The sequence below is a fragment of the Eucyclogobius newberryi genome, unplaced genomic scaffold (assembly GCF_026437365.1).
Source record: "Eucyclogobius newberryi isolate DKJ021-1_F unplaced genomic scaffold, fEucNew1.0.hap1 SCAF_3, whole genome shotgun sequence".
Classification (NCBI taxonomy): domain Eukaryota; kingdom Metazoa; phylum Chordata; class Actinopteri; order Gobiiformes; family Gobiidae; genus Eucyclogobius; species Eucyclogobius newberryi.
The window spans coordinates 17,908,997-17,931,828 of NW_027315945.1; the positions used below are offsets into that span (position 1 = coordinate 17,908,997).

A 22,832-nucleotide genomic window follows, 5' to 3' on the forward strand; every position below is an offset into this window, starting at 1 on the left:
GCCCAAATCTGAGTCTCATTTCCTTGTGGCGTGGACTCCCGATTAGTCCTGCCACGTATCAATCGTAGGATGCACCTAGCGCTCACCTGCAGCCGCGTCCGGCTCGTCCCCATGAGAGCAGCACAATTCCGCGTGTCTAAGCGCATGGATCTTTCATAATATAGTTCCCTCAGAGTACGGGACAAAATTAAGACATTAAGAAAAACTGTTCGAGCTGACTCAGAAGAGACGGAAATCTACGGGAGACGAGAGATGCGATGCGATCCGTCGCGTTAATAAACAAACGCACGTCTAGCCGCAAGGCTGTTGTGTAGGGCCGCACGGGGGGAGTGCGCATGCGCACTTCCGTTTGAGTTCTCAAAACGGAGGAAAATCGTCCATTACGCCTTTAAGTGCGCCTTTAAGTGCGGAAAGTACGGTAAATTGGTTTGCTTTACCGTGTCAAATTGAATATCCTCCAGTATTCCAATATAAGCTATTCAGATGACATGTCAATTAAAGCTCAACCAATACATTTAAAGACATGTTTGACTATCAGATGAATCTGAAATTCTGTAAAATGTGGAGACATATCACGTAAGTTTATTTTTCAAAGTATACAACTCTTATTATTGCATTTATTTTTACTGTAAACTATACTGGTACTCGACATTCAAATTTTGCATATCTTCAAAACAACATTCACAATATAATTGAATTTTGTATATATTGTCCAGCTGTATTTGTAAGTATGAACACGTTAGTAGGAAGGCAATAGGTGTGTAGGATGAATTAATATAATTTATGGGACTTTGAGTCTATTGGAAAGCACAGTAAACAAGGTTGCATATTTATGATCAAGCTTTACAACTTTGCAATTGTGTCAAAATGTGCAATATATAGCAAATAAAGTCTGTACCAGGAACTTTGCAAAGATGGAGGACTTTGTCAAATGGTGGTTCTGAATGTCGATTTCAATTATTTTTTTATTCATGGCGCGGCCTGAATGCAGTAGCTTCTCTTCAGGGGGCTGATGTACAGTCATCCAAATGCATCATAAATACAAACAGCTCTGCAGATGGAGCCCAGCGCAGCAGTCTCTGTAATGTAAAGCCAATAAGTGGGAGGAATGGAGCCGACAGACTACACAATATACATATGGATCAATGTTTGATAACACTGACAGGCCTATTGTGTGTCACCAAGATAATAATTGCATCAGATTCTTACAGCGGCTGCTTAATACGTCTTGAAAATATATGCAGAGGACGTCTCAACTCTTAGAAAGATTATCTATTTTAACTGCTCAGTAAAGCCAGCACAGCAGCAAAAAATCATTGCAAAAGATAAACTTAAAATATTTTTCATGGACCGTACAACAGTTTGTGAACAATAGGGCTGCAAAGACTAACCAACTAATCGTGACTACCGGTAGTTAAAATATAATTAAAGTTGTATTTTGATATGAAACACATATAAACCTTTATTTTCTAAAACAAAAGGTTTCTCACTGTAAAACTTACAAATTAATTTAGAAATCTGGGTAATAATGGACACATCAATATCAGGAGCTTTTCAGCATCTAAAAACATTGCAAAAATCTAAGTTTGAGGGCTGTATTTTACCCTGATCTTAGAGTTAATTTGCTGACATCTTGTGTGGGCGCAACTGTTGAGAGCGCAAGGCATAAAAACTCCAAGCAAAAAAACAAAGTTATCATGCTAAAATATAATAAACATGTGTCTGTGCCTGATCTATTTGTAACGTTTGTCTGGCGTACACGTGACTGTGGCGCGCTGAACGACCACAGTGCGAGTGAACAGCGCGAGGTAAAGTCAGTGTGAGTTTTTTTTTTTTTTTTTAATCCCATTGCTTCATGAGTTTAAACCATGGATCTATTATAATATGGTTTACACGGGGCAGAGCCAGGCACCTCACCGCCGCTCAGCGCAAGTCACAAAGGAGGGGAGAGATAGGGGGGGAGGGAGAGAGGAGGAGACAGGTAGTTCCAGAGCATAATCTTACCTGTAAACGCTTTTTTATTCTTCACAAACCTGTTTGTTGTTGGTGTGAGCCAAAAGAAAGTGACTTTCTCAAAGTTTCAAGCCCCACCCCTGAGCGTTATCATGGAGCTCATCTCACTAATAAATGATATACCGTACTTTTCGGGCTATACAGCGCTGAATAAAAGCCACACGATATTTACGAAGGAAATAGAACTTGTCCATTTACCTGACAATAAACTGCAGGTGCCCACGTTGTAAAATTAGATATTTAGGCCAAGAAAAAAAAATTGTGTGTTTCCGATAACCCGCCGAGCTGGATTTCAAAAATAAAGAAAACCCAACCTTAAACATTTTATCGCATATTTACTGGCCGTACGTTTCGAGAATGTCAAATTGTGGGAGAGAATCCAAAAGCTGCGGGAAAAAAATCATCTGTGGGGATTGCAAGATATGAAAATCGCCGCACTTTTGATAGGTTTCGTTTTACCTAAGCGTGCAGACTGGCTGGGTCGGCACTAGATCATACACTCCTAACTCACGGAAGTCAGGCATGCCCGGGGCAGCAGCGGTGAAGATATTTTGCGTAACGGTCGAAAAGTGCGCCTGTCACTGGTTCGTTCGCCACTTTCAAAGTGCCTCCGCACCGTGTGGGCCGCGCCGTGCGGAGGCACCGCTGCTCTGTTGTTGTCTGCTGGCTTTTTTCCTGTGGTTGGACTAGTATAGATGTAGAGAACTATTTTATTCAATATTTGCATACCAATAAGGCCACTTCTGAGAAAAGAAAACTGTCTGCAAAACATGTGCGAGGATTTTAAAATATATAATAAATAAAATAAAAACTATTTATTTTTTTGACCTTACACATAAACGTGTTAGTGAGGCGTCTTTTAAACCGTGGTGAGACCACGGTCCGCTACGCTGCGTTACTAATTAGACACATTTCTAAGTGAATATGAGTTGGATTGTAATAAAACACAGCATTTTGAAGCTTAACAAACAGAAAACACATCACACTGTCCCTTCTGTCCTTGATTGCTCTGTGTGAGCTGATTTACCTGTGTCTTCACATCTGGATTATCTGCTCCTGAGCTCGTACATATCGAGTGAGTGTTACGTTGTAACATGAGATATTGGTCCATAGTGATGCAAATGTTGTCTTTAGACCCTTGAGTCAGGTCTGGCCAAGAAAGTTTAATTTCAGTGCGGCAGATCGCAGTATTTTGCATGTCCGCGCTCCGCGTCTTTGTATTCTGCTTCCTCATTAAACTAATTTATCTGTGAATATGAGTCCGATTTTTTAAAAAAACACACAAAGTTTTGAAGCTTAATCTATAGAAAACATGATGTGTCCCTTGGACAGAGCTTCCAGTGACATAGTCTTCTACAGCGTGTCAAATGCTTGCGTTTCCTGCTAGTTTCCCCCGTGGTCGTTTGCCAGTAAAAATCTATAAATTAGACGCACTGTTATAATGACTGCAGGGTTCAAAGCGTGGGAAAAAAGTACCAACTTAAAGTTCAAAAAGTACGGTAATGCTTAAAAAAGCTACAATGTGGGGCCAATAAGCATACAATATAAATGTTTCCTTTCTTTTTGCTGATAATCGTGAATAATCATAAAATCGTGATATTTCTCCTCATGATAATCGTGACTCTAAAATTAATATCGTGACATCCCTAGCATGGATTCATGTTTTTTCTCACGGTTTCACTTGTTGGACAACAAAAGGCATCTCCTCCGCTGTGAACCACTCACTTTGTCTGGATATGAGGCCATGACTGCCAACATCTCCCACACAGGCGGTGCTTTTGAATGCCACAGTTAGTCACTGGTTCAAACGCTATCACTGTACATGCACCATCCCACTCCAGCCTCGAGCGGCCAATTCCAGCCTATTTACGCCAGTGTTAAGGTCGCAGAATCCCGACCTGGAACTGCCCCCTGACCAAGGATCCAGTCACTATTACGATTGGGGGCAGAATATGTCCCATACTGTCTAAACCAGACTTGGAGAGACTTATCCATGCATTTGTCTCCAGTAGATTAGACTACTGTAACGGCCTGCTCACTGGCCTCTCCAAACGAGCTGTAAAACAGCTGCAGTACATCCAGAACGCTGCTGCTCAGGTCCTGACTAGAACCAGGAAGTACCATCACATTAGTCCTGTTCTCAGGTCTCTGCACTGGCTCCCTGTGGCTCAGAGAAGAGACTTTAAAGCAGCTCTGCTTGTGTACAAGTCTCTCCATGGCCTAGCACCAAAGTACATCTCTGACATGTTAGTGCCATGTGAACCATCTCTGACTGTGCATATGATTAAAATATTTTTTTTGATCTGTTTTGTGATTTCAGTGCATTTTTTTCTGTTTTACCTGGTGTGTGAACAATATCTAATCCATAATACATTGTACATATGCTACATTTAGAATCCTTCACTCATCATATTTCAACTTTTATTTGCTTGATAATGTATTTAAAAAGACTCAATCTACAAAATAAATATGAATTCACTAGTCAGCTAATCGAAAAATGTAACTGCTTATTGATCAAAATCAAAACTATCATTTTCCATTTGTCTCCATGGGAATGTTATCACTTTTCCTTGCATTTCCCATAGTATTGCATTACACTACATTTATTCAATAGTGTTTTTGCTGCTCGAAATGCATTGAAAACATGAGCAGGCTCGCCACTCCATAGATCTGACATGCAATTTGGTGTGCTGGCGTTACCTGCTTATCTCCATGGGGATAAAGAATGTAATGCCATACTATGGAACATTCTAGGGCAAAGCAATAAACATTAAACAATAAATTTCAACTCTTCTAGTAACTTTTTTAAAGAAAAGTTACAAATGCACCTTTAATGAAATGTTCTGTGTCCCCTTCCCTCACCACAACCACATCCGTGTCCCCGTCACTATATATCCACACACTCTCTAGAAGCCTCCGGTCATCAATAACCTTCTAAATTTGCCTTTATTTTGATATTGCAACATACGTAATTCGACATTCAACTTAAATCAAATGTATATATTTGGACCATATAGTGACAAAACCAATACAAGTTGAAGGAAAGTTTATAGTATATGATTTGGAGCAGACTTTATTGCCTCAGCAGAGAGTATGAGGACTTGTAGCAGTGGCCCAACACTATTAGGCCTATTGATTTCTCTCCACAGAGATGGAAAGTCACAGGTTATTGCTGAGAAAGCTGGGTGTTCCCTGGCCTTCACTGGCTCTGAGGGACATCTCTGAGGACTATAAAAATCAATTCTTGCCAATATGTAAGAACTCGACTAATGTAAACTAAAGCAAAACTAATTATGTCGTTATTTATGGTGGAGTTCTCAAACGTTTTCATGTTTGGGCTTTGTAAATGTAGGACTTGACTAAACCAGGTCCAAGTGGGAACACCAGGACGATCTATTCTGTATACCATTATTATATTTCAAAAGATATGTTTAACAAACAAAACAAAAAAGTAAGAATAATGCATATAATAGGCTAAATGGATTGTCTCGATTAAAAAAAAAAAAAAAAACTCGATATTCAGACAATATTTTAACAATGCTTCGGGAATGTGCTAAAATGTGCTTGTGAATGCCATAGTTGAGGTTCATGTATCGCACAAAACATGACTGGATACAAATCAAACCACAAGGGCAGAAATCTCACTTCATACTATTGTTTGGGAAATTACACAGGACATTTCTGTTCAATTTATTTTTGATCAGCCCTTTTTCTTATATGTTTTAGTAGTTTTGATGATAAGCAATATAGTACATATATTTTAATTGTGTATATCTCCAAAACAATTGTAATATTTTGTTATGAATAAGATTTGGAGATGGGCCTTTAAAAGAGGATGGTGGCAAAGCTTTAACCTCGAGTAAACTGCAGTATTGTTTAGTGAAACCATGGAGAGGAGAGAAATGTGTTGTGTAGGTGGAGTGGGACTTTGATGGAAACCTTAAAATAAAAATCCGAGCATCACTTTTGATGAGAGAAACCTGTTCCATCACCCGCATCATCACGCGCCAAAGACGAGACAGACGCGTATGTTCGTGTCAACAACTTGCATACTCTAGATTTAAAAAAAAAAAAGTTGTGCAAAGCCTGGCCTCACATTTGAAGGACAGCACAGAGAAACATCTCTAGCTTCTCGGCTAACTCAGCATCCATCCACAACACGCCGGTGGAGCCAACAGATCACTCACGCCCTCTGGCCCCGGGGGTCTGCGGGGGCGAGGAGAGGCGGCTGCAGCGGGGACAGGGGGTCTGCCCAAGCCCCCCTCGGCGCGGACAAGAGCCGGGGCCACAGCCACACACACACACACACACACACACACACACACACACACACACACACACACACACACACACACACACAGAGACAGAGACACACACACACACAGAGACAGAGACACACACACACAGAGACACACAGAGACAGAGACACACAGAGACAGAGACAGAGACAGAGACAGAGACAGAGACACACAACTGGCGCAGCATGGAAAGAGGCTCCAACTCTGTCCAGCACAACTTCCAGAGTCCGGCCCGGAGTGTCGCCCCCCGCGGCGGACTCACGCAGCGGCTAGCACCCGGTTAGCGAGCCCTGCAGCGCCCAACCACACCACTGCAATCTGCATGAACGTACGAGAGTGTCAGAAAGCGCAGATGGCACAGGCGTCCTACCTGTAAACGCAGCCAGTGACGCGCACAGTCGCCGCGCGTGCCTGTGTAAAGTCTGATGATGTGCGGTGCACGTCAAGTCCAACTGCAACAGCGGTTTCCAGCCTGAAGAGCACATGAGCAGCTGCACTACTGTACAGGCATGCTGCTCACAGGCGGGTACAGCGAGGCTTTGGGGACATCTGCAGGGCGCTGAGGGAACTGCACCCAACTCTGGGAGGATATAGAAGTGTAAATGTATTCTACAGGTGGCAGAAGTTACTGTTGTGGAGAAGTGTTTTAGAATGTAAACGTGTCAAGCATTTGTCTAAACTGACCATAGGTAAAGGGCTACTGCTGCATCCCTGCAAAACCACAGATTAAAGCACAGCCCTGCGGTTCTCTTCAGAACAGATGGACCATGGATGTTTTATTTGAATATCTTCTCTATATAGACCGTGTTTTTTTTAATCATCCAGTTGCTGACTTGTTTATTCATCCCACAGTCAAACATTTAGCTAAAGCAACGAACCTGAACATTTATCACTTTATTGATTGAACTTCAGAGAATTTATGACAAACCTTTATTTAAAACATGTAATTACAATATATTACATAATATACTAATAGGTATGTGCAAAGAGTAAAACAAACAATCTTGATATTCTGTGGACGTGTTTTTGTGCAGCCTTTGACTGCAAATATACTGCCTTCATCTAAAATAGTGTTAACAGAAAATAGTAGTGGTAACATTTGAGTTTGGAGCGTTCAACAGTTCATACATATTTAAGCCTTTTTAATCTTACGTACGGTTTACTTCCCCTCAAAGTTAAAAATGGAGATTTGTGATGAAAATCCAATGCTATAAGCAATTTTGGGCACTTGCCCTCGATCCAAAGAGTGGGAAGGTAATTTTCTGTGACTGGAACTGCGATTAACACGTTTGCCATGGTAACCATACTAAAGCCTGGCACGCTGCCGAACAAAAGCCCCAACAGAGGAAACTCTTTTAGCATGTAATAACAATCATTAACCATCCTAATGCTGCTCCCAGCCTCCTGATCATGGCTAAATTAGGTACATCTGGACAGATTGGAGCGGAGTGGTGGCTGCTGGGAAGTTAACACAGTGCACTGCCAAAGGCCACCAAGCAGGTGTTCACACAGCAGCAACGGCAATTAGGAGCGCCTTATGAAATGTACAAAAGAGACATGTAGTAACTTGAGAAAAAGGTTGAAAAATAGATTCAGTTTTCTTTTGCTAAACACCTTTAGACATTTTGGCAAGGGATTCATCTGAAAAAGGCAACACCATTGGTAACATGTGCTTTAATTGTGGCATAAGGCAAATGCCACATCCAGAGTTGGATGACCAAAAGCACTAACCCTGAATGGGGAGAACACTGCACACTAATTGAAAACCAACATGATTCAGTGCCGCTCGGCTGAAGACACCTGTGTCTCTCCAGATGCAGATTGGACCTGGTTAGCAGTCTGTCAGTCACTCAGATTCAGTAAAAAAAAAAAAAAAAAAAAAAAAACCTGAAGCTTCTCCAAGGAGAACAACAAGGAGGTGCATTGTCTGACCCATTCTGTTAGTGTTTTAAAAGATACTATTGTGATATATTAATGGAATACATTTGAATTAATTATATCATCCAATCGTACAAACAATTTTAAACAGCGAGTGACATAATGACAATCTTGCAGATGGTTTGAGTGAAGGAAACTTCACTCAGGGCCTCAGTTTGTAAAACCGCAATAACTGCGCTCCATTAATCCCTAGTCCAGAGTTTCTTCATTTGACCCACATTTGGCCAGTATTTCTACATTTAGGAGTCCCACGGTGACTGGTGCAGGGGAGCGTTAACCCAGAGCCGACCCACATGAGGCGGAGGTGGCGTGGGCTGGAGCGGTCATGGCACAGCCTCACCGCTCAGCTGAATAATAAGACTTCCACTGGTGTCGGACTGGATGAGCAGCACGGCGGTGTGAATGCCTGGAGACGTGGGCTTGAACTGAACGGGGAGCTTCAGATAATGCTGAGATCTGTGGAGGAAAATAAATATGTACATCAGCTAATGCTAATGACATTACAATTAAAGTGCACATAAACATTGGGTGTGTATTCCAGTATAAATAGTTCAGGAGGTGTCGCTAGATTATTGATTAGTTTCCTCTATGATTAATAAACTTTCTATACCTCTGCAAGACTGTATACAATGTTAATGTAATCTTTGACCAAATTAAAGCTCAATTAAAGTCTTTGTGCTAGACTGAGTTACAACTGCATTTTATACAACTGAAAACAATGAAATTGGTTTAAATAATAAATTAACTGTTCAATATTAATAAACCTACATTTCAACCATTTCACCAATAATAATTATTTTATTTTTATATACTTTCTTTCCGAGCATATAGCAAAATAAAATTAAGTGTCTAAGCAAGACCTGAGAGCTTTAAGAGTTGAGAAGGGAATATACAGTAATGGTACAATCAAATATATGAAGGAGCACGCTTCTATTTTCAGCCACTGTTCCCCAAAGCCCTGTTTAACCAGCTGGAGTGTGGAGTAAAAGTGAAAAAGTGAACTTTCTGTCAGAAATAATAACCGGTTGACTCACCTCAGGGAGTATTTGGAATGCTTGATGTGGAAGGGCTCCCTGGGGCTTACAAATTTCAGCTGTAAGTCAATTAGAGAAGCCACACATCAAATGTCAAGTCCACGCCAGGCACAGAACAAACGTTAGAGGTTACAACATTTCAGTCATGCAAATCGTCAGTTGCTGTCACTACAGCTTATCCACTCAACATGCGAAAGCTTTTAGGAGGCGTCGTTTGCACAAGGACAGGACATTTTGTGTTTTTAAATCTTTTGTCTGGGTTCAAATTAGTGTTGTTGTGACACTAGATTTAAAACTCGATAACTACAGTGAAACACATCCTTTTTAATGAACCACTTTAATATTATTATAATCCTGATTAGGTGCAAAATACTTGTATTTTTGGTTTCAACGTTAAAACTACTTCTAAAAAAATATCAATACCTGGAAAATTAATATCTAGTTTAAGTATCCGGATTTTACAAGCTTAGTTGAAACCTTTTTGGTAGGCAGATCATGTATACTCTTTATTATTTTCACATTAACATAAAACTGTATCAAAATGTTCTTTAAGATTTCAATATTGTTCCGACATCTGCTTAGAAGGAAATGTCTTTATATCTACTGTATATGTGAGACGTAAATGTATGCTTGAACAACTTTTACATATCAAATACACGACCAAATGAAAGGCAATATCATTCTGTGGTATGTGTTTCTCCGAATTTGGGTAGTTGTGAATGACATTGTAAAAATCCTTTCAGGAAAATATCAGTTTGCAAACGTACTTGTGTAGACTTGGCCCCAAAAAAGTAACCCAAACTGTTAAAACATGCTCAGGCCATCAATACCAGAGTTACGGCTCCTTTTCACCTCAAAATTGATAGCCTTTCATGTGTGTACAATGGATTTGACTTTCTGCTGTGGTAAGCGAAAAACAAAACTCCCTTCTCCTTCTGGATGTCTTGATGGGAAGCAGGCTTACCTCGTGCGTGTCGGCAGAGTTGTTTCGGATGTTGACCTTCAGAGAGCTGGACTCACCGACCCGTGTGGCTGGGAACGTGTACAGATCCTGGGGAGAGTACATACCCCTCCTCACAGTCTCCTCCGCACTGAGAAAAATGACAAGCGAGAGATGGGAGAATAAAAAAAAGGCTTCAGAATTTTTAGAAATTAGTTTTTCTGTGTCTAATTTTCTATTGTCTAAAAGGAGTTATTTTACGAAAACTTAAAATTCACTGATATTACATGATTTACCCAGGCATAAAAAGGGAAGAAATTAATCACTCAATCATATGGCCTTTTAATGGTCCACATAATTCTAAAATTAGTAACTGCATGAATAGTATGAAAATGTGTACGACGAACAAATCAATACATGTAGTGAAATATTATTGTAAAGAACGATTGTGCAACAAAAAATATAATGACAGATAGTTGTTTCTACAATATAATATTAGAATGTAATAAGTGCAGAACTCAATATACAGTAATCACCTAGGTTTGGTTACAGTTGGTTCAACCCTTGTTTTCTTGGTCTTGACTGCAGGCTCAGTCTTCACTAAAGAGCAGTCGCCTTCTTGTGGAGCCTCAACTGGACCGGATTTGGTTCCCTTTAAAAACACCAAACAGATCATTATTACAATGTTACCTGTGAGGCACAACACCCAATGTTCTAAAAATCATCTTAAACATAGAACTGCTGAGCGGGGCCGGCATCAGTCGAAGGCGGAGCGTCAACAACCGGATCTACGGACACAGAAACTGGACCTGGGGACATGGCCCCTCACCTTGCTGGAGGGAAAGAGCCTGAGCTTGTGCGGGAGGTTGACTAGATATAGTCGGCGTCACCTGCACACAGTTTGGGCTCTGGAACCCATCTCCTGGAGAGGGGCTGGACGCTCCACTTTTCTAGTGTTGCCTGCGGGGAGAATCGGGCTGGTGTGGGCTTGTTGGAGTTCACCCCAGTGAACGAGAGGGTCACATCCCTATGCCTACGGGTAGGGGACAGGTCTCTCATAGTCTCGGACTACGGGCCAAGCAACGGTGCAGAGTACCTGGCCTTCTTGGAGTCAGTTTTTTTACTGGGGGAATTTCAACGACCCCAAGGCCGTGCACATGGCACCAAGACCCCTTGGCCAGAGGTCAATTATGGACTTTTTTGTTGTGTCATCTGAACCTCGGCCTTCTAGGTCACTCGAGTGATAAGAGGGGCAAAGCTGTCAACCGATCACTACCTGGTGGGGAGTTGGATCTGCTGGCAGAGGAGGAAGCTGGACAGACTTGGCAGGACTAACCACAAGCGCATTGTGAGAGTCTGTTGGGAACGTCTTGCGGAGCACTCCATTAGCTGGGTATTCAACTCACTCGCACATATCAGAGAGCTTCTCCCAGATCCCGGGGGAGACTGGGAACATTGAGTCTGAGTGGACCCTGTTCTCAGCCTCCATTGTCAATGAGACTGCTTGGCGCTGTGGTCGCAGGATCTCAGGTGCCTGTTGCGGTGTGGGACTCCTGAGGAAGTTCAGATATTGGCGGGTCAAGCGCACCACAGCTTCTGGTCTCGTAGAGGGGAAGACCCAGGGCAGTGAGGAGTTTGGGCAGGCCATGGAGAACTATCGGTTTGCCTTAGGGGATTAAATTCTGGCAATCCATCTGACGGCTCATCATCACACTCCTCAGCCTCCCCAGTAAGCCTATTCCAGGGTACTGGAGAGAAGAATCTGATAGTCGAACCTCAGATTCAGGAGAAGCAGTCTGGTTTCCATCCTGGTCGTGCAACACTTGACTAGCTCTATACTCGCCATCGGGTGCTCGAGGGTTCATGGGAGTTTGTCCAACAAGTCCACATATGCTTTGTGGATTTGGAGAAGACTTGCCTCCAAAGCCACATGTGTCCCTCGTGGTGCTCTTTGGGTCCGGGGCCCTTTGTTCCGGGCGGTCCCAGTATGACCGGGGCAGGAGCCGTGTTCGCATTGCCGAAAGTCAAATCTGTTCCCAGGGCATGTTGGACTCCGCCAGGGCTGCCCTGTCACTAGTTCTGTTCAGTGTTTTTATAGACAGAATTTCTATTAGCAGTCAGTGGTCGGAGGGTGTCCAGTTGGGGGACCACAGGATGGGACGGTGATGAAGGGGCTGAGTCGTAAGGCAAAGCTCTCGATATACTGGTCAATCTATGGTCATGAGCTTTGGGTAATGACTGAAAGGATAAGATTGCGGATACAAGAGGTCAAAATTTGTTTTCTACGCAGGGCGGCTGGGTGCTCCCTTAGAGATAGGGTGAGGACCTCAGTCACATGGGGGGTCCTTTCTTAAACCGCTGCCCCTGCGACCCGGCCCCGAACAAGTGAAAGACGGGATGGATGTCGATATGAGACCGCCTTGGGCCAGTAAAGTGTTTCTGTTTTAGTGAAAGACCAACATGCTCTAATGTGCATTCTTGTCTCGAGGTGTATTGGCACAACGCCTAAAAAAGATAGAATTGGAGTCTCTGCCTACAAGTCGAGTGTGTGTACGTGTGCGTCACTAAACATCAGCAAAGAGACACGCACGACTCTTCCGCGGCACAATGCTGTGCAGACCGCGTTGTCTTCTTAAAAGTGATATTTGCCCCATTCAATCGATACGAGCGAAACGCATTCACGTTAAAAACGATAAATGAAAGTAATTTAAAACATGAAAGTTAACGTTACGTGAAAATGTTCTTGTTTTAACAAAAAAGACTGAAAATAATGTTCATGCCACTGAATTTCTGTTAAGAACACTTTGTTTCTTCAAACCAATTATCAGAGGAAGAGGTAAAATGCATGTCACTTCAAAAATATAAAGAGTTCTCAAAAGTCCTTTACTCTCACATTTGAAAACAAACAAGAAAAAGTCAACCCCATCACAGGTACTTAACCTACATAATATGAAGCCGTCTTCCTGACATCCCTCTTGCTGTGCGTGAGCTCTTAAGTTAACCACGTCTGTCACAACACTTCACTTAAAAGCAGCACAAACGCAGAGCCCGCAGGCCCGTCCCAGCAGGGAGGCCCTCCTTATCATCCCACATCCATATTTTCTCATTTGTCAATTCTGTCACAAAAACTACAAAGACTAAGTACAATTTTATCTGTTTAAGTTAATTGTTTTGGCAGAAATTTCTGATAAAATTAAATGAGCTTAAGTCTTATTTTAACTTGTTTGGAAAGGTTTTGATGGCGCCTTTTTAAATTAGTTTTGTAAAATGTAAGTTTTGAGGCTTCCTGCTGTGATTTTTATTGGGCAAAATGTAGAAAACTTCTCACAGTGCCACATAGTTGAAAGCGAATCTTCGTTTTTTGCTGTGGCTCAGACACAGGGTGGCATTCCAGATCCCAAAACTGTGCATAGTCCCCTCTGTCTCTCGGGAGGAAAGTGACTGGCACCTGGAAACACAAAATCAATCAAAATTACTAGTGGAACAAATGCTACTTTATAATTTTGTCCATGTCCTTTAAAAATCACATTAATACACAGTAACAATACATTTTAAATGTAATTTAAGATTTAATTAAACATCCTTTTGTTTAGAAATTTACATTTCAAAATGGTTGTGAAAGCCTATGATCCATTAGGCTGGTGTTTAATAGTTCAGAGAAAGATTATGTGTAATTGTTCTCTTTATTTTAAAAAGGCTGCTACAAAATGGCAAAATCATAATACATGTATAGAAGTAATTTCGTTAACAATTACTTCTATACGGTCAAAAAACAAATATATTTTGTAAGTAAGGTTTTGAAAACAAGTGGCCCAAAACCTGTGTAGATTAGTGGCTTTGCTCCAGCTTTTGCAGGATCCAAAGAATTGAATAGAGCAATAGTTGAAATCTCAAAAATAAATTTGATCTAAACTTCTAAAAACCCAGACTTAAATTAAAAACAACCCACCAAGTACACAATAAAGATATTGTGTAATTTCAATATATAAATTATAAACACCCAGTGTTTGTCCTTTGCATACATCGAAACAACAAAAAACATGCAGGAGACAAAAATAAAATTACCTGCATCTTTTCATGGGCTCCCAGTGTCCCTGAGACTTTGGAACATCTGAAGGCTGTGTAGGTGGCTCGATAAACATCTCCCGATGTGTCAACCCCCTGAGAGAGAGCGAGAGAGAGAGAACGAACAGCTTAAGCGCCATGTCCCGAAAATGCTAAAATTGTCATTTGAATTTCATTAAAGTCATCAAATAAACCAAAATCTATCTTTAGCTGTCAAAAATTATAGGGAAATGTAGTAAACATTCTAATCTGTCGGTTAGTTAGAAGAATCGGTAGGAACGCAAAGGCACCTTGACGTATGGAGGAGCGAAGGATGACAGGTACCACCTCGAATCCACGTCCCCGTTCTCCACCTCCAGCTGCGCCTCTGAGGTTTGGGAGCAACACAGTCAGAGTCTCCAACAAAAGCACAAACGTACAACACAGTGGGCTTCCAAAGCACAAGACTTTAAACAGTCTGCATTTGAAAAGGATTCTCACTCGAACTCCAAATTTCTGAGTGATCGTGAAGGTGAAATTCAAGTGTTTTCACAAACAAAAAGAAAAAACAAAACAGAGACAATTTGTTCTAAAATTTTCAGTGTTCTTTCAAAAGCGACAGGGGACACTGAGCTTTTGTCATTCATTTGCAACACATTGTGAAGTATTACCAAGTTGCCCGAGACCACACGCTTTGACAATACTTTACAAAGACATTTTGGTCTGGAATCATTATGCCTCCCTGATTTCCAAAGGGCGTGGCTGACAGGCAGATTAACCCATCAGAGAAACATGTGGTCCGTTTGTGTTTAAATCAAACATGGCGGCGCACAAGGAATAAAGGAAACGAAAATGACAGAGGACTTAGAAACAGCACAGATTTCTCAAGAGTCAACAGGCAAAGCAATAAACTCTAGAAATCTGAGGTAAATTTAAATATATTTTGTTTTGAATGTTGAGAGAATATTTGAGGAGATGTCGTCCGCATTTGAGAGCCACATGCTGCAAATTAACAGCTGTGGCTTGACCGTCTCGAGTTTAGACCCTCCAGCATTTGAACAGAATGTAGAAGAGACTGACCGGCCAATCGATCCATAGGTGTATTGCAAATTTGCCGGTAAATCAAGTGAAAGAACACACAATGGCATTTAATCATTTCATTTCTGAATGAGAGATTACAAATCAAACAAATTACATTTAATTATTTTGAAAACTTTTAAAAAGTTGACTATGATTGCAATTCTGTAATTTCCAATTGGACTAACGGATTGAGGTGTACAATTAAAAATGTTCACTTTATTTGAAATCTAGCTTTGAATGACAGATGACCCATTAAGGCTAAAGTATTAAAATTATAAGATAAGATATTCCTTTATTGTCCCACATGGGGAAATTTCATTGGTGCAACGCAGGTAGATACAGAGGTAGATACAGAGGTAGATACAGAAGAACAGATCACTTGTAGGACGTTATGGATTGCACATGAATTTCACAGTAATTGCACATGAATCACAACAGTAATTGCACATATGACAGAATTGCACATCAGTATTAGGTTAGGTCAGTATTGCGAGTGTTCAGGACTAACAGTGTTTGTTATAAAGTCTGACAGCAGCAGGAAGGAAAAATCTACGAAACCTTTCCTTCACACAGCGAGGGTGGATCAGTCTCTCACTGAAGCTGCTCTCCAGAGCGGACAGAGTGTCCTGCAGGGGGCGACACTCATGGTCCAGCATAGATGTGAATCCAGCCAGGACCCTTCTGTCCCCCTCCTCCTGCACCGAGTCCAGAGCACAGCCCAGGACGGAGCTGGACTTCTTGATGACTTTGTCCAGCCTCTTCCTCTCCCTCTCTGTGATGCTGCTGCTCCAGCAGGCCACACCGTACAGGAGGGCTGATGCCACCACAGAGTCGTAGAAGGTCTTCAGGAGTGGCCCTGTCACTCCAAAAGACCTGAGTCTCCTCAGGAGGTAGAGCCGACTCTGGCTCTTCCTGTACAGTGCATCTGTGTTGTGAGTCCAGTCCAGTTTGTGGTTCAGATGAACACCCAGGTACTTGTATGAGTCCACTCTCTCAATGTCCCGTCCTTGGATGTTCACTGGTGATGGGGCAGTGGGGTGGCATCTGCGGAAGTCCACCATCATCTCCTTGGTCTTTCCCGCGTTGATGAGGAGGTGGTTCCGCTGACACCAGTCCACAAAGTCCTGTGCCAGGCCTCTGTACTCCGCATCATCGTCGTCCGTGATGAGTCCGATGATGGGAGAGTCTTCAGAGAACTTCTGCAGGACACAGCTGTCCGTGTCGTGTCTGAAGTCTGCAGTGTAGAGGGTGAAGAGAAAGGGCGCAAGGACAGTGCCCTGGGGCGCCCCCACAATCAGACACACAGTCCCGGGCTCTCACAAACGGGGTCGGTCTGTGAGGTAGTCCAGGATCCACTCTGCCAGGTCATACTCCACACCAGCCGTCTCCAGCTTGTCCCTCAGGAGCAGCGGCTGGATGGTGTTAAAGGCGCTGGAGAGATCAAAGAACAGGATCCTCACAGAGCTGCCAGGCGTTTCCAGGTGAGAGAGAGAGCGGTGCAGCAGGGAGATGACGGCGTCCTTCACTCCGATGCCAGGCCGATATGCAAACTGCAGCTCACGGTGGAGCGGAGGTGGTCCAGGACCAGCCGCTCCAGTGTCTAGTGTAGAGCCACTGGCCTGAAGCTGTTGAGGCCTTTGGCGCGCGGTGTCTTAGGCACAGGTACCAGACAGGAGGTCTTCCAGACCTGTGGTACCACCCTCAGCTTCAGGCTCATGTTGAAGACATGCTCCATAACTCCACACAGTTCATCTGCGCAGGACTTAAGGAGCCTGGGGCTGATGCCGTCAGGTCCTGCTGCCTTCCTCACTTTAAATTATGTTTTTTTGAAAAAAATTATGTTGTTTTTTTGAAAGTGAGGATCAAATCTAAAATCAGAAAATCAAAATTGTCTTGTGAATTGATCAAATGTTCCCATTTGTTAAATCGATTTTCAATTTAAAATAAACAAATTCTTGAATACCGTTTTGTAAGTGGGCCGTATGTAGTTTTGTGAAGAAATTCCAGTTTTACAATTATTCACCATTATTGCCATTATTATAAAGTCTTCTGCTTCTGACAATTCTCCCAATTATTTTTTTTTTCTTCTTGTGATTATACTGTGACTTGAATAATCACAACCATTGATAAACAAGATCATTTTGACATCCCTACTAAGTAACTACTTACTACTTGAAATAAATGAATTTGTCACTGTCGAAAAAGTAGAGATGAGGTTACAAACAAGAACGGCCATGTTTTCAGTCTGTGGCAGCTCACCTGACGTCTCTCCTGTTGCTGTGACTGGGAACACTACGGTCTTACTCCGGAGCTTCACCAGGTCTAGAGAGGGCTCGGTGGACATCAGTGGTTTTGTGGGGCCTCGCGGAAGGTGCACCACTGGAGTCGCAGCCTGAGGAGGAAGAGCCGAGAGCAAAGAGTCTCCCGTTGCCGTGGAAATGTCCAACACCAAGTCCTGCCGAATTTGAACCTTAATGAACTAAAAATAAATAAAAAGTGGTCAGCAAAATAAGATTGAAAGGAATAAGCCATTCATTTAGGATCATTTACCTTCTGCTGACCATCACATTGGACGTAGATCTGGCCACACCAAGGCAAAAGAGAAGATTTGTTTGCAAGAGAGGGGTTGGGGCTGATGAGGATTTGCAAGTGGCACCTGGAAACATAATTAAAATCATCAACTAATTGTGTATATTTAATAAACCAGAACAGGAGAGGTACAATATGTTGTTACGGACACTACCATTTATTCATTGACCCATTTTAGCAGTGCAGATTCCAACTAATTTGTTCTGTGTGAGCATGTATTGTCATTTATATGTATAATTTTTTAATTTGCCATCAATATGAACTTACTTAGGTTCAATGAGTCCATGTTGTGGGGTGATTGTGAGACAGTGTGCTGGCCAGGACAGGTCAAAGTTCAGCTCTCTGGAGGAGTTATTTCGGATCTGAACTGTACTCGTGGCAGACGGCCCATCTATAGCAACAAATGCATCAGAAACCTTCAGATCTCCACTCACACACACACACACACACACAAAAAACTCAAAACGGCTGGTATTTAAATCTGAAACTATAATTGGGATTGGACTCACTGATGGTGGGAGCAGGTAGGAGAAGCTGCTCTGGATGAATGCTCCATGATTCAGACTGCTTGTGTAACGGTTCGGAGCCCTGTGAAGGAGGATACATGATTAGAAACACAAGTGCTTCACATTTGATAAGGGAAAAACAGGGCAGGGAAACTCAATACAGAGCACACTCTTAAAAATGTATTGAAATGTACAAATGCCGCTCTATAATATGAGGCATCACAGAGTAGGTCTTAAATGTTACCTTTAAGGGTGGCTCTGGTGCTTTGAGGCCTGTGCCCTGAGGACCCTTCACTGGCAGCACATCGAGGGACACGTTGCCATTGGTTAAACCTCTGAAGGAACACACAAAAAGGAATCATCATTGGACTTTATCTAAAGTGTTAAAATAAAAGATGCACGCCCCAGTATTGGTATCGACCGATATTTGCGTTATAAAAGTTTTAGACTAAACATATTACGGTAAATAAACACATCAAAATCACTCCCATGCAATGTTTTTTTCCCCAGACATTATTTGACTATTTTTTCTCCAATCAGTTTAGTTTTTACTCCATATAATTTTATTGTGAGAGGTTTAAAACAGAATACAGAGCTCTGAGTCGGATGAGACACAAGAGTCTGCGAAGGAGCTGCTGAGGCACAGCAACAAGATGATGACACAGGGTCTGGTATAGAGACACTTTAGTCTGATGAATAATCTAAATAAAACAAATGGAAAAGCGTGAAGGCTTATTTCACTCTTTAAAGAATACCGGTAATCATATTATAGCCCTTAGCCTAACAATATCTAAACGTCATGCTAAATAAATGATAGCCCTTTCAAACATTTCCCTTCCCCCCCCCCAAATAAACATTTGAAAAAAAGATGCGACCCTTATTTTAGAAATAATTTATAAAAGAGGAATTCGTTTTGAAAAAAGAAAAATGACTGCAAACACACTTTTGAATATTTTGAACAGACGTCATATAGAAAAAATGGACCTTAATATTGGTTATTGGCCCAAGCTTTTCCCATAACATTGAATCAGTATTGGCCTAAGATTTCTATATCGGTACACCACTAGTTCAAATGTTTTGTGTGTACATTGGATTGAAGGGGTGATTCAAATTGGTAAACCCCAAAACTGGAAAAAATGTTCAAATCTAAAGCGTAAATTGAAATCGTATACTTTATATACATACAATTAATTTTTTTGATCCGTCCCTTTCAAAAAAAGAAACAGCGAGTCCCCTTTTAACTTCTATATAGGCCCTGGCCCTCCATCGCAAATGATGGCCCATTCCACATTTGGAATTAAACAAAATGCATTGACCTTCACATAATGGTTTAGTTCATACAAATGAAAGTGTTACGTTACCCGTCACTAGATGAGCTGCGCCGTGAAGAAGGAAGAGATTCATCACGGTAGCTGTTCTCCGCCGACTCCAGGCCTGTGGTGCTGCCCATTAAACACACCACTACTTTACTCATGTTCCCATAAAACAGGTGCGCTTCATTGGGCCGCAGCGGCAGATCATACGCTAAGCAAAGTGTATAAGATCAGTTAGACCAAGAAAACTTTATTGGAAACCTTTTGATGTGCTTTAACTTACTTTCTGTTACAATTTCCTCTCCAAGAAACTTCTCATTGAATTCTATGTTTTTCAAAAGGCTGTTCTCAGAGAGTGCCTTTCGCGCAGCCTCTGGTTTGCTTTGAAGTAATCTGGAGCAAAAAGTAAAAGGGACAACGATTTCACTAACAGAAGAACTACTGAATAAATGAATAGCATAACTTGAAACATATTTATGTACAAAGGTAATAGTTGACACAGATCAAAAGCATAACGACGTCCAACATGATTTCATCCGCTTTTACTAGACCATTCTTAACAGAATAAGTATTATGTCTTACTTGTTGTACTGTTGCCTGGAGACCTCATCCCCACAGAACAAGCACAGAGTGGCGAGTTGTGCAACGTTCGACTGGCACAGGCTCAGCTCTCTCTGGGTGGACTTCATGAGGATAGTAATGACCTGAAAAGACAGTTATAATGTTCAATTTAATAAAATGCATACAGTATCGGTATGTATAAGGCCTAATGTAAGGACTAGACCAGTGCCTCTCAAACATTTCATACAAAGTACCATCTCAGAATAACTTTAGATTTTACCACCAGCTCTAAAACAGGACTAAAAGAAGAATACACTATTGTCACAATAGTTCTATCCAGGAAATTACCCAAAGGAGAACAAGAATGTTGATTAATTAGGCAAACACTGCAGACCACCTTTTGTACTACCAGAAGGAGTTTGCATACCACTGTTTGAGAACCACTGGAACAGATTAACAAGTAAATTACTGTGGCAACTATGAGTTGGGTAAATACCACAGATCAGCCATTAGCTGTTAAGTTTAGAAGTGATTTGTTACCAAAACAGCAGTTATATTAGGACACAACCATGATGTTCTACCTCTTGTGTCCTTTCTTTGAGGACAAACTGCGATGGAGCGACGCTGATGACAGACGCCTCCATAGTGGCTCGCTTGAGGACGTCGCTGAAGGCCACAGCTTTGATAAAGGCAGATCTGGAGCCAGTGTTCCTCACACACAGACAGACTTTACTGACACGACCCACTGCTACTTCTGCGAGAGTGGCCACATAACCGTCTGCCTGCTTCCGCTGGTCTTCCAAGATGATATTACTGGTGCCACCATAGCCCGAGAGGGGGATCTGAGAAGTTACAAAAAAAACAGTTCTGTAAGTATATTTTATACTATTGATATTTTAATACTTTGAAAAAAATAATGTTATTGGTGCTGATGATGTGACACAGTATTTTGTATTGTCGTTGCCCTTTAAATATGCCCTTGAGTGCCTTTATTTTGGCATCTCATGTTTTAGAATTTCAAAAAATGTGCCTTCTAAAACCACATGACATTCTCACATGAGTCTGGCGTAAGCCTGCAATTGTACTGAACACAATTTGATGGCAGAAATGCTCAGAACAAGGCGATGATTTACGGACATAAAAACAGTGCAGAAGATCGCAAAACTCTGACCTATGGGACTAGAAAATTTGGACTTACTTAATAGGATTAATCAAAAAAGTACTGAAGCCAAATACTCCAGGTGTGTTATAACATTGCTCAATCATCAAAAACATATCAACTTTGCATATTGTGTCCATAATAAACATTTGCGAGTGTAGCGAGTCTACAACAGCCTCGTGCTCACAGTGAATTTGATGCCCGGCTGTGAAGGCCGGACCCCGGACTGCTTGATCTCCAGTTTGGCCATCATGCAGGCCACGCGGGTGGGAGCGAAGAGCAGGTGCACGGTCACGTCTTCCCTGGGGCGGATTGACAGCTCTCCATGTCGTGTCAGCCGCTCCTCAGGACTGAACAGACTCTGGAGCTGAGGACAAACAAGGTACACGACATCAGAGGAGTAAATCATTTGAATGACATATTTTGTTAAACACCAAAATGTATAATTTCCGTCAGATGAGACTAGCGTAGGCCCTAAACATTACCGTACATTCATAAAAAGCCACACTAATGATATAGACATTTTAGTATGTGTTGGGAAAAGTGATTTTTAGTTTTCTATCATTTAAAAGTTAAAAAATTTTAAGAACAAGGTCGGTTGCCGTTAAGAATGAACTCAATTGGTATAAACAGATGTAAATTGTCAACGTTACCTGAAAACAGTCTTGGTCTTGTCCACGTATCAGCAAACGTAATTGTTGCGTCTCAGTGTTTGAATTGTTTCTTAAAACCAGCTTCTGTTGTCTGCATCAGAACAAAGTTAATAGAATAATGTGTAAGTCAGCCTGTACACAGTTCATACACTTTAAGTTCTGGTTTTACCCTTGTAGAGTTATGTGTGTGTAACTAACCACAGTATGTACTTTACCTCACTTCTCAACGTATAAATAAATTCTACATTACGTTGAAATAGCTTGTGAGGAAAAGCACTCCCTTTAGACACTGTTGTCCCTTCTCATGAATAACATTAGAAGGCCCTTAATCGAATAAGATGGGCCACTGGGCCTTGAGATTTTTCATTGATTACTTTCCCATGAATAATTGATACATGTACAGTTTTGTAACGGTAAATTAAAGAAAAGTTGCTTACATGGCACGGCCTAAGGTGACCCCACCCCAGGCAACAAACTGTTTATTGGATAGGATTGGTGGGACGTCATTGGCCAAACAGGGGGCTAGGACAGAAGAGGAAGAGATGGCTTGTTTCCCAGAGATGTCTGAGGCAAATTCTCCTTTAAGGGTCACCTCATATTGAGGGCCAGACGGCAGCACCAGAATGGTAAGGAGGCTGCAACACAGGACACAAAGAAAACCAATTTACACTGAAAATGTGGGCTTTGAGGAAACCTAATCATGT

At 41.8% G+C, this 22,832-nt stretch overlaps 2 protein-coding genes across 3 annotated transcripts in view; both read right to left on the bottom strand.

The window, feature by feature from the left end:
- The window catches only part of LOC140374329 (low-density lipoprotein receptor class A domain-containing protein 4-like), a 319,179-nt gene extending 312,352 nt beyond the window's left edge, over nucleotides 1–6,827 (bottom strand). Inside the window, exon 1 of the mRNA XM_072461193.1 lies at nucleotides 6,682–6,827. The gene's annotated coding sequence lies outside the window, so the exon portion shown is untranslated. The remainder of the gene's footprint in view (nucleotides 1–6,681) is intronic.
- Nucleotides 6,828–7,224: 397 nt separating this feature from the next.
- cep192 (centrosomal protein 192) overlaps nucleotides 7,225–22,832 on the bottom strand; it is a 30,881-nt gene continuing 15,273 nt past the window's right edge. Inside the window, exons 32-50 of one of the 2 annotated variants that reach the window (XM_072461692.1) lie at nucleotides 22,566–22,763; nucleotides 22,129–22,219; nucleotides 21,663–21,842; nucleotides 20,898–21,158; nucleotides 20,338–20,459; nucleotides 20,039–20,148; nucleotides 19,804–19,966; nucleotides 18,687–18,777; nucleotides 18,446–18,524; nucleotides 18,204–18,327; nucleotides 17,898–18,003; nucleotides 17,607–17,826; nucleotides 14,579–14,655; nucleotides 14,289–14,384; nucleotides 13,552–13,671; nucleotides 10,760–10,875; nucleotides 10,248–10,374; nucleotides 9,284–9,342; nucleotides 7,225–8,705 (exon numbers count right to left, since the gene is read on the bottom strand). In XM_072461692.1, coding sequence (XP_072317793.1) covers nucleotides 8,573–8,705; nucleotides 9,284–9,342; nucleotides 10,248–10,374; nucleotides 10,760–10,875; nucleotides 13,552–13,671; nucleotides 14,289–14,384; nucleotides 14,579–14,655; nucleotides 17,607–17,826; nucleotides 17,898–18,003; nucleotides 18,204–18,327; nucleotides 18,446–18,524; nucleotides 18,687–18,777; nucleotides 19,804–19,966; nucleotides 20,039–20,148; nucleotides 20,338–20,459; nucleotides 20,898–21,158; nucleotides 21,663–21,842; nucleotides 22,129–22,219; nucleotides 22,566–22,763 — 2,473 coding nt within the window. In that variant the 3' untranslated portion in view covers nucleotides 7,225–8,572. The remainder of the gene's footprint in view (nucleotides 8,706–9,283; nucleotides 9,343–10,247; nucleotides 10,375–10,759; nucleotides 10,876–13,551; nucleotides 13,672–14,288; nucleotides 14,385–14,578; nucleotides 14,656–17,606; nucleotides 17,827–17,897; nucleotides 18,004–18,203; nucleotides 18,328–18,445; nucleotides 18,525–18,686; nucleotides 18,778–19,803; nucleotides 19,967–20,038; nucleotides 20,149–20,337; nucleotides 20,460–20,897; nucleotides 21,159–21,662; nucleotides 21,843–22,128; nucleotides 22,220–22,565; nucleotides 22,764–22,832) is intronic. The other variant, XM_072461693.1, reaches the window with a different exon arrangement.